Source organism: Helicoverpa armigera, chromosome 24, assembly GCF_030705265.1.
Source record: "Helicoverpa armigera isolate CAAS_96S chromosome 24, ASM3070526v1, whole genome shotgun sequence".
NCBI classification, from domain to species: Eukaryota; Metazoa; Arthropoda; class Insecta; order Lepidoptera; family Noctuidae; genus Helicoverpa; species Helicoverpa armigera.
In genome coordinates, this window is record NC_087143.1 from 1,707,172 (window position 1) to 1,726,288 (window position 19,117).

General features: G+C 35.1%; 2 protein-coding genes and 1 non-coding gene across 6 annotated transcripts in view; 1 reads left to right on the top strand and 2 right to left on the bottom strand.

Annotated features, from left to right (window-relative positions):
• Positions 1 to 942: 942 nt before the first annotated feature.
• LOC110382397 (probable phytanoyl-CoA dioxygenase) lies at positions 943 to 13,352 on the top strand. Its single transcript, XM_064041313.1, has 8 exons — positions 943 to 1,124; positions 1,614 to 1,733; positions 4,075 to 4,186; positions 7,057 to 7,212; positions 9,428 to 9,577; positions 11,765 to 11,908; positions 12,497 to 12,634; positions 13,202 to 13,352. The coding sequence occupies exons 1-8, from the start codon at positions 1,090 to 1,092 to the stop codon at positions 13,253 to 13,255; spliced, it is 909 nt and encodes a 302-aa protein (XP_063897383.1). The 5' UTR covers positions 943 to 1,089; the 3' UTR covers positions 13,256 to 13,352.
• A 245-nt stretch (positions 13,353 to 13,597) lies between these two features.
• The window catches only part of LOC110382398 (uncharacterized), a 61,840-nt gene continuing 56,320 nt past the window's right edge, over positions 13,598 to 19,117 (bottom strand). For all 4 annotated transcript variants that reach the window (XM_064041307.1, XM_064041308.1, XM_064041306.1 and 1 more), the window contains 3 exons: positions 18,566 to 19,008; positions 16,751 to 16,866; positions 13,598 to 14,268 (listed from right to left, as the gene is read on the bottom strand). In XM_064041307.1, the coding sequence (XP_063897377.1) occupies positions 14,261 to 14,268; positions 16,751 to 16,866; positions 18,566 to 19,008 (567 nt within the window). In that variant the 3' untranslated portion in view covers positions 13,598 to 14,260. The remainder of the gene's footprint in view (positions 14,269 to 16,750; positions 16,867 to 18,565; positions 19,009 to 19,117) is intronic.
• Positions 17,584 to 17,656, bottom strand: Trnar-ucg (transfer RNA arginine (anticodon UCG)). Its single transcript has one exon. It is a non-coding gene; the product is annotated as a tRNA-Arg (tRNA).

Below are 19,117 nucleotides of genomic sequence, written 5' to 3' on the forward strand. Positions count from 1 at the left end.
ACATTCGGTTAGACTGGAAGCCGACCCCAACATAGTTGGGAAAAGGCTCGGAGAATGATGACTCTTAGAAGTTTGTATCAAATCTGTCGACTGTTTTTATGTAGCCAGTTTCTTCAAGAAACTGATAAAACAGTGGGAAACACCTAATAATACAAAAAACAAACTGAATAATTGTTTTGCCTACACAATGAACTAATTAAAATTTGTATTATAAGTAATTTGTATTGTACCTACTACTGTTATTTACGTTCCGTTCCGTGCCAATCTAAATTTGGCCCTTAACTGTAGCACATACAAAATATCAATTTATTACGAAGTTAGCCCCGTATTGTCAGTGTGAAGGCCACTCGACTTTGTTATAATTAATTTCAGTTAATTTTAAACATGATTTAATAATTGGTTCAGTGAGCTAGGAATAGTTCTGTTAAGTAATTAATAATTTATTATTTATTTGGATTTCCAACAGAAGATACACAGATCACTTACAAATATAACACAAATACATAGGAACTGATTTCTGTGTTCCCCCAATTACAGGAAACCACAGCATTTACTTATTGATAACTACAAAAAAAAGTTTGACATTCATATACTTAGTACTTAATTTGTAAATTTTAAAACCAAAAAAACAATTATCGCCAATAAAGGTCCTCTTTTACCGAGAGCTAATATTAAAAGACTTTTCTTAACCTACACACTTACCAGAAAATCGGACTACAATAACAAAAAAACGATATCAATACCAACAAAATTTTCTTACAAACATAGTTACAAGTGAAGCTAATATAAAAAGCTTGTTAAAATAAATAAACAAAGTTTTAGAAATGGAGTACGGTTTTACCTTTTGAATACGGAACCCTAAAAACCAAAATAATAGACAATTAACAATTATGGGCATATCATTACTTAATTAACATCCATTTACAAAATCCAAAGATTTGTCTATAGTGTAATAGTGGATTCCGAACCGACAGTACGACTTTACAACAATTTTATTAAACGCAACAAATAATTATTATTTAAAACAACAAATAAAAATTAACTTTTGTGATTGTGTGTTTATAGAAATAATATTTTGTTAATCGTGTGATGGCGAATAGGAATTTCAAGATTATTCCGAAATGGTAAGTTAATATGTTAATTTAATTGTTATTCAATCAAAAACAGTTTAGTTAGGTCAGGTCAGTTTATCAGTATTTAGGGCCTTTAAAGGTAAACAGGAAATGGATAGTTTACTGTTTGCAGTACCTAATTAGATGTTCTAAAATAGATTTCCAGAATACTTACATGACGCAGTTTGAACATGCGTTTTATAATAAGAGGGTAGGACTAACACAAAAAAATATCATTGCACCGTAAGATTCGATACGAATGTAAGTAGCTACTTACCTGCCTTTTACATGGATGGATTGCCTATCTGACTGATGCATCCCACCCGGGCGACTATCGTCTGCCAAGCCTTTTCCCAACTATGTTGGGGTCGGCTTCCAGTCTAACCGGATTCAGCTGAGTACCAGTGCTTTACAAGGAGCGACTGCCTAGCCTATCTGACCTCAACCCAGTTACCCGGGCAACCCAATAATACGATAGGCTAATAAATTGTTCTCTTTCAGCGTGAGTTCGGAGTCATCAGACAAGTACCCCCTGACTCCGGAACAGCTGAAGTTCTACCGGGATAATGGTTACCTGGTCATCAGGAGACTGTTCGGCTTACAGACTTTGGATAGCTACAGGTAAGAACCCGTGGATTTCAATAACCTGTCTGTTAGGGTGTCCCAAAAAAATCAAAGTCATTTTTTTTTAACGCATACCCTCCTATTTTTTTCCTTTTAGTCCAAAACTATTATAAATAAAATTTTATGGTGGTAGGACCACGGTAACCCGTGCCGACTTACATTTGAATGTATGTCATACTTGCTCTCTAAGACTAACGCGATCTAACGCGTCGATGTGCTTGTGATTTCTTGTTATTTAGTGATCGAATCATTGTTTTCAAACAGCCAACATGTCACTAGACTTACGCAGTTATAAAAAGAGTATATTTTTAATTAGGGGACCTAAAGCATCAAATGACGGGCTCAAAACTTCCGTCTAATGGACAAGTTCTGGCAGTTTCATAGTACAACTAGCGACCCGCTCCGGCTTCGCACGGAATAACAGTATTTCTGCACTATTCAATGTGTGTTATTATACATGTAAACCTTCCTCTTTAATCACTCTATCTATTAGAGAAAACCGCATGAAAATCGGTTGCGTAGTTTTGAAGAATTAGGTAAGCTTACAACGGGACACGGGGACAGAAAAAGCGACTTTGTTGTATACTATGTTGTGAATCACTTTAATTTAATTGTGAATGAAAACGTAAATCTTACTAGTCGCGAATGCATTATATTATCTACTGGGAAAAGGCGCGTATTCCAACTAAATCTTTGCCTAATTGTGTGACGAAACTCGTCACCTTGTATCAAGTTTGGAGGGACAAAAGACACAAGACGTTTTTAAGCAACGCTATCACGACTTTTTCAGCAACTTAGATATGTAATTTATTTGATTTTGATTAATAAGAATAAATCATCATGTCCCGAGCCTTATCCCAACTATGTTGGGGTCGGCTTAAAGTCTTGCCGGATTCAGCTGAGTACTAGAGTTTTACAAGGAGCGACTGCCTATCTGACTTCTCAACCCAGTTACCCAGCAACCCAATATCCCTTTGATAAGACTAGTGTCAGACTTATTGGCTTCTGACTACCCGAAACGACTGTCCAAGATGTCAAATGACAGCCAGGAGAGCATTAAAAGCATTAGAGCACCAGAAAGCGCGTGCCTCAGAGGAGCAAAGGAAAATTTTTTTTTCTGGGGTTTTTCAGGGGTTATTTTGTCTTTGGTTAATTTTTTTTTTTCAAAAGAAGATCTTTACGCTACGTTGTATGACAAAATCACCTCTAACTTCATTTCAGCAAAAAGCGAGTTCTTTAATCGATCGCCTTAAAATATAATGACAGTTTTCTACATGAATGTGTCCTACCTTCTAGTCAAATAATGCTTCGTATCAAGAAGCCAAAGTTTCAGCACTGAGAGTTAGTGAACGATGTGGCCGAAAGATCGGTGAAGTTCATGCAAGACTTTTATTGATTAATCACAGTAGATGAGGAACAAAAGCAATTATTGTTAGGTACAGTCCTAGAACATCGGAAAATTTATCCTGACTGTAAAAAACTACTTTAAAATGAAAATTTTAGCAATGATATTATTTTTCAATGTATATGAGAAGATAAAACATTATTTGGATGTATTCAAGGTTTATTTTTAGTAATAATAATTAAGATCTAAATTTCTCCATAGTAAGTCAGTACAAATTTTCATGTGAAAACTTTGGCATTAAGTCGGCACGGGTTACCACTGTCTGATCGAGATAATATTTATTATAGGAGATAATGAGGTCAAACCGAAAAAAATTAGAGGGTATGCGTATTTGAATTCGAGAAAAAAAAAATCCCCCTTATGTCTTGGGACACCCTACTGTCTGTATCTAGTGGATTTGCTAACTAGACATTACTCGACAGGATTTGACATTACTCGTATGGGGCTCATTTCAAAATTATATCTTTAGTATTATGAAGTGAGATGCAGGTTTTAATGAGTAGGAAGCATTCGGGGTCGCTGGTATTATGTGTTCTCTAAGGTATAAGGGTGTTGGGTGGAGGTATGTGGAGTTGAAGCGATTTCGAACTACTAATATAACATAGGACGCCGTGCTCGGCAGTCGGGATTGCGACCAACGGCAACGGAGCAGTTTTACTTATATACGTAGACTGTCTCTTAACGTTAAACCAAAACTAACAGTTCGAACCAATCTCTGAAAATTTCATTTCGATAGATCTAACTTATTGTTGGGGAGTATGTTGCGCCACTACCTTCTTCTTCCCAGCAAAAACACATTGAAGAGGAAGTTGTGAAGGGTGAGCGTTTTGGGAGCTGTCTTATGTAATTTTTTTGACGTTCGAAAAGTGCTGTTTTACAGCCAAGTTTGAATAAATGTTTTTTGATTGATTGCTGATAATCTGTTTTCGACAGGAAGCGTTTCACTGACGTATGCGAGGGTCGGGTTGAGAAGGGCCGAGTCACTGTGGTGAAGGATCGCTCGCTCAGCACCCATCATACCAGGCCTGAGGATTACATCAATAAGGTATTCATTTTATACATAGTTACTATTAATGGGAAGGTTGTGAGGTATAAGGATGTTCAGGAATTGATGACAAATAGGTGGAAATGGAAGGACCTGCACCGACGAGTTAGGGTCCGTTCAGGTAGACCGGCTCGGAGAGCATCGGCGCGCATTTCCCTTTTCACACAGACGAGAGTCGGCTCCGATCGGCTCCGATCGGCTGCGTGAGATGCAATCGGAGCCAAACGTCTGCGTGACCGAGAAAAAGTACGCGATCGGAGCCGGTCGGCTCCTCTGATTAATTCACACATAAAGTAAATAACCACTAGAGAGCGCACTCGCCAATTTCTTCTAAGAACACGACTCACCACTGCGGGCGGGGGGACGCGGCATAATCCGCGGCTACTATTGGTCAGTTCACGGTCGCTACTAAAGGATCGTACTGATCGTAGCCTTATAGTACGCGCAAAATCACTAACTTTTGGCGAGCGTCGGGGCACTGTATGCGCAGTCAAGTGGTTTTATAGTCTTTGAATTCACACCAAGCGCCTTCGAGCATTCTTAATGTCAAAAGCAGTGAACATGCAATTATAAACCTTAACTACAAATACTAAGTAAGTACTTCAACGAGTTAAGAATTTGCTCGCCTCCCCGAGCCGGTCTGTCTTAGGCTCATAGATTAAAGAAGACAGTCTTCTGAAATAAAGTTTCAAGGGTGAAGATATTTACACTTTTTGAAGTCGTATAACAAGAACTGAGGTGATTGTCTGCGCATCAGAAAAAAATGTTCCTGAAAATTTTAGGCGGCCAAATAGGTACCAAGTCGTCATCATATTATATAACAACTATGTTGGGGCACAGATTACTGAATAGTTACTACGTGTTGGGGTCGACTACTAGTCTAACAGGTCAAGTAGATAGCTAAATACCTAAATTTAAAGTAGTTCGGACATAGGTAGGTAATGTGTTCTAGCTTTGTTTTTACTTATTTTATTTCATTTGAATCGTATGTCGTAATAAGTATTATTTTTTAAATTATTTTGTATGTACACCTGACTAGCTATTTTGAACGTCATTAGTCTTATTTTCAACAAAGGACAACTTGTTATACACTTATGTCTCAGGCATTTTGAGAACAACAGACTAGCGTAGCAACGTATTAGCGTGCTTACCAGTGCTTACCTAAATACAAAAAAAAACCTTTACATAGGTACTGCCTGTGTCGATTTTAAGATGTGAAGGCTTGTAAAACAACTCATTAGTTTTCTACTAATAAAAAGATATAAGATAATTTATTTTGTTTAAGCATGGCCCAAAAACACATCATGTGCCATTATTATGTTATATAGTACAGAAACAGCCCAATATCCATAGCTATTGTCATGATTTCCGAAATGAGAAATGTAGCCCTATAAATTATTTCCCAAAACGACGCACGGTACTAAAACGCCCTTACATTTCTGCTGGTAAGAAACCATCAAATGACCCCTCCCTCTATGGGTGCAGCGTGAAGGAGTGTCAGACTCTTACTGACTAAAACCCACCATGTTCCTTCATAAGCCCTTTATGTACCAGGGCCGCAGTAACTCTTTCGAACAATCCCGCAGCCCCGATATGACCCTAATTGACTATAATCCCTTAATTACCATTAAGTTCTTGATTCTCAGAAAGTAGGTAAGTACCTACCTACTTACGTAACTCTTTTGTTTTTCGTTTTTCCCATGGATATAAAACCACATAAAATAAGCCTATAAGTACCTCTTTATTTCAGATGCTTATCTATAATGTAACCTTCGTTTTGTTAACATATTTAATTGATGTAAAATATAATTAAAGGTGTTTTTAAGGAAGCTTAGATTTATAATGGTAACTTTATTAAGTGCAGAAGTAGTACTTTATAAGTATATAATTATCGCATTTATATCATATTACATAAGTATCAATTGTTGTCTAAATAAATCATTTAAATTACGTACCTAATTCAATTAACAATGCAAAAAATAGACTCTTAAAATATCTCATCAACATGCAATTTGCATTAAATACGTAATTGGTGTGAGAAAAGCTTTTGCATTTATTTTACTATTTTAACACATTTTCTTAATTAAATTATTACATAAGCAGAAAGATCTTCCAGAAATATTAAATTTTTGACATAACCTACTTTATATTAGTTACATTAAATGAACATAATAGGTTTAAATTCAATTGCATGTTTCGTTGTAATGTTCATCAATAATAAATCAAAAAATCCTTCAAATTAATTTGCTACATTTTAACTAGTATATTTATTACCATGCAAACTGGCAATTAATAAATCATACTGTTAATTAACTTGTAGGTAACTATTATAGTAATCTGTGCTTGTAGTTATTATTTAGTCGAACACGACTTTATTACCTTACAAAGAAACAACGCTTACCTACAACCAACAACCAGGCGATCCAAATTGAAATTAGGGTGTGTCTACACGGTGCTAGTAGCTTGCGCATGTTGAGGCACATGCATAGGTTATATGCATTTTAAAACCGTATAGGTCCAGCGACTGTACCAAAGCAAAATACCCATCCGCGTGCTCTTGTCACTTGTCACTTGCGCGTGTTAACTTGCTTCAGCTACATGCACCGTGTATTCTGACTCTACCTATTAGTTGCAATACATAGGATCATAAAAACTTTATCCACGACTCGGGAATCTACTTTCCTTTACTTCCTTAAACTTTAACTCCCCAGCAGAGTTTGTTGCGCCACTTCTTCTTCCCAGCAAAAACACATAAGTGAAGGGCGGGCGTTTTGGGGTCTGTCTTTTGTTTTTGACGTTCGAAAAGTGCTGATTCATCAGTCTAATTTGAATAAACGTTTTTGAGTTTGAGTTTGATGTTTCTCCAACAGATTCAAGAGCTCCTATACGATGAAGTATACAGCACTTACTCCGAAGACCCTCGGATGCTGCACATCGTCTCGCAGCTGATCGGAGAAGACCTGACAGCTGTCAACTGCATGCTCATCAACAAGCCGCCGGGGACGCATGAACATCCACCACATCAGGTGAGGAAATTTATTTATTTATTTATTGACACACCAACGACTTATTCACTAACACATTACATTAGGTATTAAGTTATATTGAATGGCGTTGCGGTGAATTCGTCACTTATAGGCGTGCACAGCACTTCTATAATCATTAATGAGAAAAAAATAAAAAATGGAATTACATGATGAAACAAAATTAAAACAATAACAGATACAGTAGGACATTACATTAATAGCAACAATTAAAATTTAGAGGATAAGATTGAAATTGGTAACAAAAAATATACATTATAAATTAGAAAAAATATTATATAATATAATATTTCACTCTTGATTTAACTACGCAGATATGTATATCTTAGCGAATCGTTGTCCCCACAGCTGAAAAATTTCCACTGCTAGACAAAGGCCTCCCCTAAGCCGGTACAATCTGCCAATAGAATTTTCCACGCTGGGTATAGGTACGTGTTAGTGAGTGAAATCATACATAATAACCTGGCAAATGTATAGCCTGAATTCAGGATCTATTTACAATTGTTAAGTAAGGTACCTGTGGTTATGATAAAACCAGCTCATGATACAAACTCGTATGTACCTCTTACAATCCAAGATGAAGCTGATATACCTTCACATATTTAACTAGGTAGAGTTTATCCAGCAATTAATAATTAAGACCCTTTCTTTATGAAGCTTATTGGGAAAAGTCACTAATTCCATTAGAGTCCTCGCCACGGCTCAAGTCCGGCGAAAAATTGTGGAACTAGGTACCAGTGGCGAGGCGTCCTTATAAGCCGATTCCCATCGGCTTCCCTTTAGAATTTCAAGAAAGAAGCATAGGTATAAGTTATAATATAGGTATAATTAATATAATCATTTAAACCACACAATTTAAATATGTAGGCAACAAAACGCCTACCACCGTAAAAAAAATTGTCTATAAATTACTTGAAACATTTTGCTCCTACTAAACAAGCCGCGGCTTCCTCCTCCATACAAAACTACGCTTGCGTGACGTCATCCACGCCGCGCCGCGCGATGTTCGCAAAATAAGGGCGAGCGGTAACCCGGCTCACGGAGCGGCTTCCACCAATCAAAACTCGCGAGTGAACGAGAAAGAACGCGTCAAGAGTAGAGTAGCTATATCTGTCTACGCGCGAGTGACAGCGCTTAGAACTCTCAAATATGTAAACAAACAAATCAGACAAATTCACTCTCATTGTTCTTATTTTGTTTTAGATAATACCATTAACAATTTGTTCTTTGTATTACTTAATTGAATTTATTAGTGTGTGTATCATTTGGAAATAACATAGTTCGTGTGTGTACAATATTTTATGTTAGTTTAAGTGTTTTAGTTACATTATGTCAACATAGATGGCGTTGTGCATTTTTATGCAAATCTTGAATCGCGGTGTTAAGATTCTCCGCGATTTAATGACCCTAGTTGGGAATTTATAATTTTTCGAATTCACTGAGTATTTTAATTTGATTAAGTAGTTGGAAGTATCATTACTCCCTACTAATCCCGCGATCGCACTGTGACCTGGAACTCAGTACAAGTACAGTGTGTGTAGTGATAAGATAATAGAGAGACCTACGTTGAAATGAGTTATTTTGATACCTAGACAGTTTGCATCAGGTTTCTTTTTTTAGTGTACATACTTTTAAAACTTAACTAGGATAGCATTAATCGCATTAGACTGTTTTCCACAGATTATATTATTTACTTTAGACGTGTTATAAAACTCGGGCACGCCGCTCGGGTGAATTATCTACCAATATTACGTCAATATTAAAATTACTAACGTCCTGACGGATTTATGAAACATATACCTACGATAAATATCAATGGCTAACAGGCCGTTGTAAATTAAATACTTAAAATGTATTGTTTCTAGTGCCAACTTTTCTCAGATTCTAGTAGTTAATATACCTAACTCAAGATAATAAAGTTTTATAGATATTAATAATCTGCCGAATTCCTCGCGAAAACATGTTCAAACTATCAGTCTCTCAGTCAGTGCTAAAAGGTGGACTGAGAAATTACCTCCATTACCTCTCCCCATCCCTGAGTACCCCCAATTTTTTTTTGCTGCGGCTTCCCTATTTCATTAAACCACCCTTCGCCACTGCTAGGTACTTTGCATTTTTGACACTAGCGCCGCGTCTATCGGCCTTGAGTTGAGCCGTGGGGCGGAATTTGCAAGATTAACGTGCTCCCTTTCCACAGGACATACTATACTTCCCATTCCGGCCGGCACACAAGATCCTGGCCACTTGGACGGCCATAGACCCGGTGAGCAGAGACAACGGCTGCCTCTACATGTTGCCCGGGTCACACAACCCGCCCGTCTTGCATGAACACAGAGATCATGTTAATGTGAGTACTCCAAGTTGAACACAAGCAACTTAAGAAAACTCTTTAAAGAAAAATAAGAGACTTCATTAATTTATTTATTTAAATACTTCTTGCGCATACAGTATAATGGCGGACATAACGATTTAGGCGTTCTCTACCGGTCTACCTTTGGGTGGCGTAATAATATACTTACCTAAAACCTTCTCCTAAGTCTGAAAAATACATTGGTGAAAACCGCCTCAAAATCGATTATGACAAACGTAAAATAATCGCGCAAACATACAGGTCAAATAGGGAACCAATTTTTTTCAGTTATTTAAAAATGGGAACAAATATAATGACCACCATAAAATGCTTTGATACCCTAAGTTTTGCAACCAGAAATATCTACTGAACACCAGAAAAATAAAGTCTAAAAATGTAATAGTACCAGCTATTTTAGTCACGACTTCACTTTAAATTGTATTCGACCACCAAATTTAGTAAATGATCACCAACTCTTGACGACCAAATTAATGTATTATTGTTGCCTAAATAAGTCACTGTGATTGCCATAAAATGTAGGCTTATTACCAAATAAAGTATTATGATGCCATATTAAGTTATGTGTCCGGCTTGCAATGCATGCGTGAGTGTCAGTATGACGAGTGACAGGGGAAAATGGAAGAAAATGACATATTGCGCCGACGCCAAGTAAAATTGGGAACAGGGCAGGAGAAAGAAGAAGAAGAATGTGTTTCTCAATACACTCTTATCGCACTGTTTAGAGGCATGCAATAGACAATTTTCCACGCTAGTGCAGGAAAAGGGTTCCCATAATGTTATTACATTTATTTTATCAGGCCGAACTTATTTTTTTGGAGTCAGTTTACTTAAACAGGATAGCAAGATGTAAAAACTTTTTTGATGATCATTTACTACTTTTGGTGATCATTTACTACTTTTGGGATAACAATGATTTTTTTGGACTCATTTTGCTTAAATAGGATAGCAGAATTTAAAAACTTTGGTTATAATCTTACTTTAAAATGGTGGTTTAATTTTGGTGATCATTTACTATTTTTGGCTTACGCATGATTTATTTTGGAGTAATTTCACTTAAATAGGATAGCAAAGTGTTAAAACTTTGGTGATAGTTTTACATTAAAATGCGAGTTTCATTTTGGTGATCATTTACTATTTTTGTCTGCTGTTTGTTACTATATCTGGTGATCAGTTAAACATAAGCCTTTAAAAATACAGGCTCTTTGATTTTTCTTTTGCATCTTTCTGTGAGTGAGCACCCATTTCAACTCAGAAAGTAATCGTTGACATATTAGCTTAAGACTCAAATTATCATTTGTACAGAACTAAGTATGAACTCACTGCAATGCACGATTACCATCCGTGTTCAAGACTTCAAGCTAATTTGTATGTGACCTTAGACATTTTGTATTATTAATAGCTAAAAACAAACACAAAAAGTAAAATAGTCAACTGCAGAAAAGCTTTTAAAAAAATACTTTATATTTCCTTTATTTTTAAAACGCGTTGAAATACTTTATGCATTGTTCATGGAGTCAGTTTTCTCACATTTATTATATTGTTAGCCAAAACGAAATGACGATTAGGTACTAAGTTTTAATCATAATTCAATCTCTTCCTTCTAGTAACTTAGTACCGAAACACTTTTTAAGTAATCCCCTTTTTACCTGACTAGTTCATAGATTACTTACCTAATTTGACCTAAACATGCCTAAATTTTTTTTAGAAGGTACCTACCTACTCAATCCTTTATTAGCATTCCATATGTTATACGTACGGGTGGTACATTGTATAGTCTAGAAACAATGTGGACCCCTGTAGGACACAGCTAATCTGTCTAGTCCCTTAAAAATACTTTTGATGATTATTTGCTCCATTGACGCCCAAGTTTCACATTTAAATTCAAAGAAAACAGTTATTTTAACAAAAACCGACGTTCATATTGTCGGTGTAATGAGGAACTAGTTCTTAAGTCACTTACCTAATTTGACCTGAACAGACCTTTTAATTTTTGTTAAATTAATAAAGCTTTTGATTACTTATAAAGGTACTTTTTTCATTAAAGACCAATTTCCACAATCGGATAATTCTTAGAAAACAGTTATTTTAACAAAAACTGACGTTTATACTGTCAGTCTAATGAGGAACTTTGGTCCAAAAATCCGGTTAACCCTTAACTTACAGCAAGCGAAACTATTCTTCTACGGGCTGGTGAACGCTGGACAGCTCGCCCCGGAAGACAAGCGAGTCCACCTGGAGATGGATCCAGGAGACACTGTCTTCTTCCAGTCTACCCTCGTACATGGCTCTAAGCCTAATGTTTCTAAGGTAAAGTGAGAAGGTAGAAATGCTTTGGTATGAGTTTTAGAACACGTGTGCTTGGTGTTTTATTGATATCGTAGTGTATGTGGTAGGTACATACACAGACAGAAAATATTTCAAAATAGTAGACTGTAAACTACTAAATACTAGGTACATTTTTAGTACTTAATATTAAATTTAATTCTAGTCATATAGATTGAATAATTTGGAAGATTCGACCACCAATGCTATTTCCTAGTAAATTATCGCAATAACCCAGTAAAGTACCATAGAGACTGTCAACTCTTCAATATGTTACTGAATCATCATCAGCCTTTTTATCGTCCCACTGCTGGGTTGCGGCCTCCTCTCACACAAAGAATTGAGCGTTAATCACCACGCTTGCTCAATGCTGTCTACAGCTTAAGAATCACATATTTTATCACATGCTTTTTAACGAGCTAATTAGCTTCACAAAAAAAGCGTGGAGCGTTTTGTCCAAAAATCATAAAGGTTTTATAAACACTCCACGCTTTCTTTTATCAAAGTAAACGCCCTACATTTACTTGTGATTTTTTAAATGTTGTCTTACTACATTTTTTTTATTGCCACCAGGCATATCGCAAAGCCATGACCTGTCACTTCGCAAGCAGCGAGTGTCAATACATCGAGGTGGCGGGTACACGTCACGAGCAACTTGCCAAGCAGATGGAAGCTGAACTACGGAGGAGAGGCAGCGATCTTAGTTATGTTGTGAGTTGGTCTTATGTCCTAACTATAAAATTACCAATTTATAACTATGTAATAGTGCTTCTTAGTTACAGCGTGGAAAACTTGCTGAAATATATACCTATAGACTTTTATATTATGGGCGTTGTTGAGCTCGTAAACTCGATATTGATTAATTGAACGTGAAAAATTGATTGCTTGGTGTCACTCATTTAAATGCTAACAAAACTACCAGTGCGCAAAATTACATTTAGGTAAAACCGCGCGACAGTTTTGTCACTCGGAATGTGTCGAGCATATAAGTGCGCCCGGTTTCGCAAAAAGCGACAAAAATCTGATTGTGTGAAATCGCTCACTTGTAAGATAATTATATTGTCCCTAGTGTTTACACATGGGGTTTAATACGTCATTCTTTGAATTAATAATGCAGACCCCAAAAATCCTTACTTGATATTTTAGAACTTACTTAGAACTATTTAATCGAATCGTATTTCAGTTTTAAGGTTTCATTCCGGAAAAAGAGCTTTTATTTACGATATGATAATCTTTTTTTCTTCTGCAATATTTTCCTAAAATTATCTTTGTTTCCAGGATATGTGGCGTATAAAAACAAAACAAGTGAAGGGAGTACGAAGCAATTTGTGATGAAATTATATTTTTAATAATAGGTAGGTAAGTATTAATAACTTAAGTGATATATTTACGAGTAAATGTACCAGTATGCGCAGAAGGGTTGTATTTTTTTTCATTTTTACTATTTTATATTAAAAAAAACTTTATTTTTTATTTTTTAAGTAAATCCTTTTAGCATTTAAGATAGTTTAATTTGACATGAAGCTTCACCTATTCTATATTTATAATTTTAATGCGAATTGTCGCTGCATATTTAATGTATAAATGAATATAGTGACAATATAATTTCCCCGGTCATGAATATACATTCTAATATTAAATAATAGGTATGTGCTATAAATAAAACAATGTCAATAAATTACAAAAATATTTTATTTCTTTTACAATCTTAGGTACGGTACACACTTATACTACATACGTTGTAATACTCAGTTTCGTTTATTTTTAAGTTATCGGGCTCAGAATATTTAAATTATTTTTTAAATTCTTATTTCTTGTTAAAGTTATTCTACTATTTAAGTAACTTACAACTATATTGAAAAATTCCCCGTTTTGATATATTACTTTTTCAATCTAAAAATAATATAAAACTTAAATTAATTCAGCTATCGCAACGTAGATGGCGCTGTGAATTTGTCTCATATTTACTAACACATAACTAAAATGTATAACATTAAAATATATAATAATATACATATACTAATCTCAATTAAAAGAACTTATTTGTCAATTCTTAAAGCTACAGTGCAAATTTACAGCGAAGTATTTTTACATAATATTTACATCATTTTTTTGTAAAAGAAGAAAATAAAATAATTAAGTACAATTACAAGTGAAAATAACTTATTTTTTAAAACTGTGACATGAGACTAGATCTGGTTTGGAAATAAAAAATATAAAATAATTATATTTTGTGAAAAATTAATAAAAAAAAATCTTAAAAACAAATCGGTGCTTTTTAAAGTTACAGTATATTGTTGGTAACTAGTAATAATCAGAAATTCATCGTGGTCTCCGTCAAAAATCTGCAAACAAACAAACCGTGGACATAAAATAAATTTATAAAAAAGAAAAAATTCTAGTTAAAAATTTCAGTGACATTAACTATAATTAACTTTTATATTATAATTGTCGTATAATAATGCATTCACAATTATAATAAGATTGTTAGAATCACTCAATGCAAAATTCATTAATAATCTATTATTGTAAAAAATTGCATTAAGCATCGAACATTGTATGTTTTAGTATATCGATAATAGCACTAATTAAAGTGCCATTTTATCGGAAAAATATAAAAACATGTTTTGTATACAGGTATTAAAGTCCTTTCGGGACGCCAGCGTGTATTATTTCTCAAAAAAAAAATATAAGAACAATTTTTTTTTTTTGTTGCGAGTTACTGTATTACATTTCCATTGATACTGAGTATTTGGTTAAAAAGTTAACACAAATTTTGTTACATTTCGAGTGCTGTTAAAGCCATTCTCAATAAGCCTACATTTGGCAGCCAATCTAACTACGTGCTTTTAGTTGTACAAGCGGGATATTATTTGCAAAATTTTTAAAATAATAAGCAAGAAGTTGTTAATTACTTAATTATTTTTCAACGACAATTGCGAGTGCAAAAGTGACATTTGCATTTTTTAACCATTTGCAAAATTCATATTCATAAGATTAACATTTCTGCAGCTTTTGTTTCTAGATTTAAAAATAAATATAGTTTCGTTAATTGTGTCATAGAAAAATAACCTGTTAATATATATTACATGATGGATTTATATTTTTAAAATTTTGTTAATAATATCCCAAGCGGTGCAAAGCTTACAAGTCAACTACGTAACATTACATACATGCAGAGCTCTTAACATAAGTACAGTGCCACTGCTGTTTTTGTGCAGTTGACAGCTGTCAATTTTTAACGGAAAATACCATTGTTTGACTGATAGCAACTGTCAACTGTGCCAAGAAACGGTCAGGCCAAACTAAATGAATGATAGAACTAATCGGGTGACTCTCGACGAATTGTGTGTGAATCGCCCCAATTGAGCTCTCATTTGGTACAAACGAAGACTAACATGATTTTGCCAATAATTGATTTTGTAAAAATCAAGCCAATGCCGCCGTTTGACAGAGTTAATGTCAAATAAGCAGTTTTAGGGCCCATAGAATTTTTAGATGATACTTTGCTTATCTGAAGTAGCCATTTGATGCCTCGGACATGCACAGTAGTTTTTTTCATACATTTAGATTATAGTTAAGGCATGAGTAGACAACTTCAGATAAGCAACTCTACAGGAAAAAAAATATACTGTATATAAAAGTTTAATAGCAAGGCTGTAAAACTGCCTTTTGACACATTATCTAAAGTTAATATAAAAATACATCGAAACATCTAAAAACTACATAGCGTACATGATGTTATAAGTATTATTAATAAGCATTAATATTAATAATATACTGGCACTTTAAGCGAATTTAATAACTAACAGTACATATAAAAACTCAAAATTTGTACTAAACTGTCTTTTTAACAGTTTTTTTAAATATCATTTGGTTTGAAACATTTAAGTTTTTAGTACATTACCCATTACAATTCTACTTGTTATTTAATCTCAATAGGTACTACAAAGCCTATATTAAATTAGCCATATAAAAATAATCACTTGGATATAAATGTCTAAACCATCTATGCTTAAGCTGGATTAATTTACGGTCCCAATAATGTCCCAACTACAACCTACAACTACCTACGTAGTTTGTGTAGACATTTTAGAAATGACATCCAGTAGTGTTAGTAGACTATAGGGCCAGGACATACCTGGTACAACCATGCGACTAAGGTAAAACAGACCGCAGTACACAACGTCAAATTGTACACTTACCGTACAAAAGCTTTTAAACGTCAGTTTAAGACTTGTCTAAAAAAATGACCATTTTGCAGTCACAATTTTTTTAGACAAGTCTTAGACACATGTTTAAGTTTTTGTAGTAAGACCATTACCGTCTTACCACAAAAACTTGTAAACGTCAGTTTATGCCTTGTCTAAAAAAATGACAAATTATGACGTTGACATATGGTTCATTTTGCAGCCAAAATTTTATTAGACAAGTGTAAAACAGGGTTTAAAGTTTTTATAGTAAGGCCCTTAAAGTCTAAACTAACTATTTTGGAGTACCTACTGACCCTAAAATCTCCACAAACTACTTTGTAGTATGGTCCCTAAAGTCTACAGTCACTGGCGCTGCATGTCTTCTACCTTCGCTATTGCAGTGAGACGGTATGAAGTAGAATAGTGGATTTACCTTCTGTTCTAGCATTGTATTCTGTCCCTAAACCCCACGAACTAGTAATTGAGCGTCATCAATGCTCCCAAAAAAAAACTCCACAAAGTACTTTGTAACGGTGTCCCTAAAGTCTACACAAACTACATTATAGCCCTAAAGTCTACAACAACTACTGGTGCTGCCTGTCCCGATAGTCTACGTAAACTCGAACTACTTCACCTTCGTATTTGCGCTGTGACGGCATGAAGTAGAAGTCTGGGTGTGCTGAGAGACCCGGCTCGGGGCGGACGCCGCGCGGGAGCGAGTATGTCGCACGATCCGGACGACCGTTGTAGCTAGAAAGAAATAGGATAAGTATTTAAAATCATTTATTGAAACTAGGCATAAACTTCCTATGTGTGCAGGGAAGAAGTTGCATAAGAAACATATTAAATAATAGACAGACAGACAGAAAGAAAAACAGTGAGCTTTTTTTGTAAGGATTTTTATGCAGATAGACTTTTAGGGAGTTCGTGGTTTTCGTGTTGACACTATATTCGAAAACTAGCTTAATAATTATGTAATTGTAAATTGATATCTTATATTCATTAATTTATTTATTTATTTATTTAAAATACTTCTTGCACAAATAGTACAATGGCGGACTTAACGCCGCGCCGTAGGCGTTCTCTACCAGTCTACCTTTGGGTGGCGAAGAGAAAGCGTTGGTAGGTGCAAACATATCCGAAAATCAAATTATTTAATGTGGTATAAATTCACAATCAATAAATTATTGAAAAGTTTATTCCTCTTCCCACAGTTATCCGAAATTCCGTATAACAAATTAATGAGAACAGATGCAATATTTACTTGACTCTTTGTGAATATTCTAAGTAAATAGTCATCTATGTATATTAAAAGAATTAATAAATATATTAGTTACTGAATCTTAGACTTTTGTCATCTTTAATGTTACAAAAAAATATTCATCTCTAAAATCACTACGAATATTTTAGAAAAATAGTACCAAAAATGTTCTAAAAGCAACTTGAATTGTGTCTCAAGTTGCTTGTCGACCGTGACAGGACTCGAACCTGCAATCTTCGGATCCGAAGTCCGACGCCTTATCCATTAGGCCACACGGTCGTATACGAAAGGCGACGAAATTGTCAACCGCTTGAGTACGCTCTTTCCACCCCTTTGAAGATCCACCCCTTTGTTAGAAAATGGATAGATAGAGGCGCTGTTATTGGTTTATAGCTCTTATAACAAAGTGTTACAGTTGAAAATTGTCTGGCAGTTTTTGAAGTTGATACTATCTCTTGTTTGTAAGGCAAGGCATAATGGTTGTTTGAACAAGTGTTATGGTATTTTCTAATGGATTTGTTCATAATAGTTTGTTTATACAAATGATAGATAATAGTCGTGTACACTGTTCTAAACGTTACCGAATATTACTCGAATATTTTGTCATCATCATCTACCTATTATTTATTTATTTATTAGGTACACCAACAGCAATACATACACAGAAGTTATAAAAATACGTTAAAAATTACATTACTGGTATGTATGCCTATTACAGGTATACAAATCATTTATAACAACAACACTACTATTATATTATTGTCACTTCTCTAAGCACTCCGGGTGTAACACTCCCTAATATTGGAGAAAATCAATATCAGTTTACGAAGCGCCGGGGTGCATTACGCTCAATATGACATTTATCTTTCGAAAAAGTTTGTAAATATCGACCTAATTGAGTATGATATGGTAGATTTGAAAAAGTTAAGGTAGTAAATTGAAATGCTTAATTTATGACTCGACTCCGAGTCTATTTTCAGAGCAACAATCGGTTGTTTTTCTGTCAGAATTAACTATAAGCACAAGGTAGTAGATAGGTGTAGTATATAACTAATTACATGGGGGAAGTACATACGGTTAGTATATTCCTACATAAGGGATCTGCTGGTACCCCTTAACCCCAACAGTAAAGTAAAAAATAAGAAAAGTTCTAACTACACACAAATAAATAAATAAAAAGAAACTTACCCATGCTGTCCACCGCCACCGCCCCTAGGCCTTTGCAGCGACCTCGTCTCATGATAATACTGCGCAGCACTATTCTGATGCTTAGGGGTCATTCTCCCATTGGTCCCGTGACCATTCACCCCATGCTGACTGTGGGGCATATGTTGTCCATTCACCCCATGTTGTCCAATCACCCCATGATGTCCGTTGACCAAATGAGGCCCATTCAACCCATGTTGGCCATTCATTCCGTTAGATTTAGCTTTTCCGTTCGAAGGGGTCTTGTTGGCACTGCCGGGTCTTGGCGGAGGGGGGTCTGTAGGTCGTACAGGGGTCTGTCTGTTTCTTAAAGGTGCTGTGGATGCAGTGCTGTTGTATTTTCCGTCGTCTTCGAATGGCTCGAAGGCGTAGTTTGTGTTCGCTGTTGTGTAGTCCTTCCATGCTGTGTTGGGGATCAGTTGGTCCTGGAATATGGGACGGTTTTAAATGTATGATCCTAGGTACATAATTAATGAGAAAACATGAAATTACCGCAAGTGTTGCAGACATTAAAAATCTCCTTCTTGTTTAAAA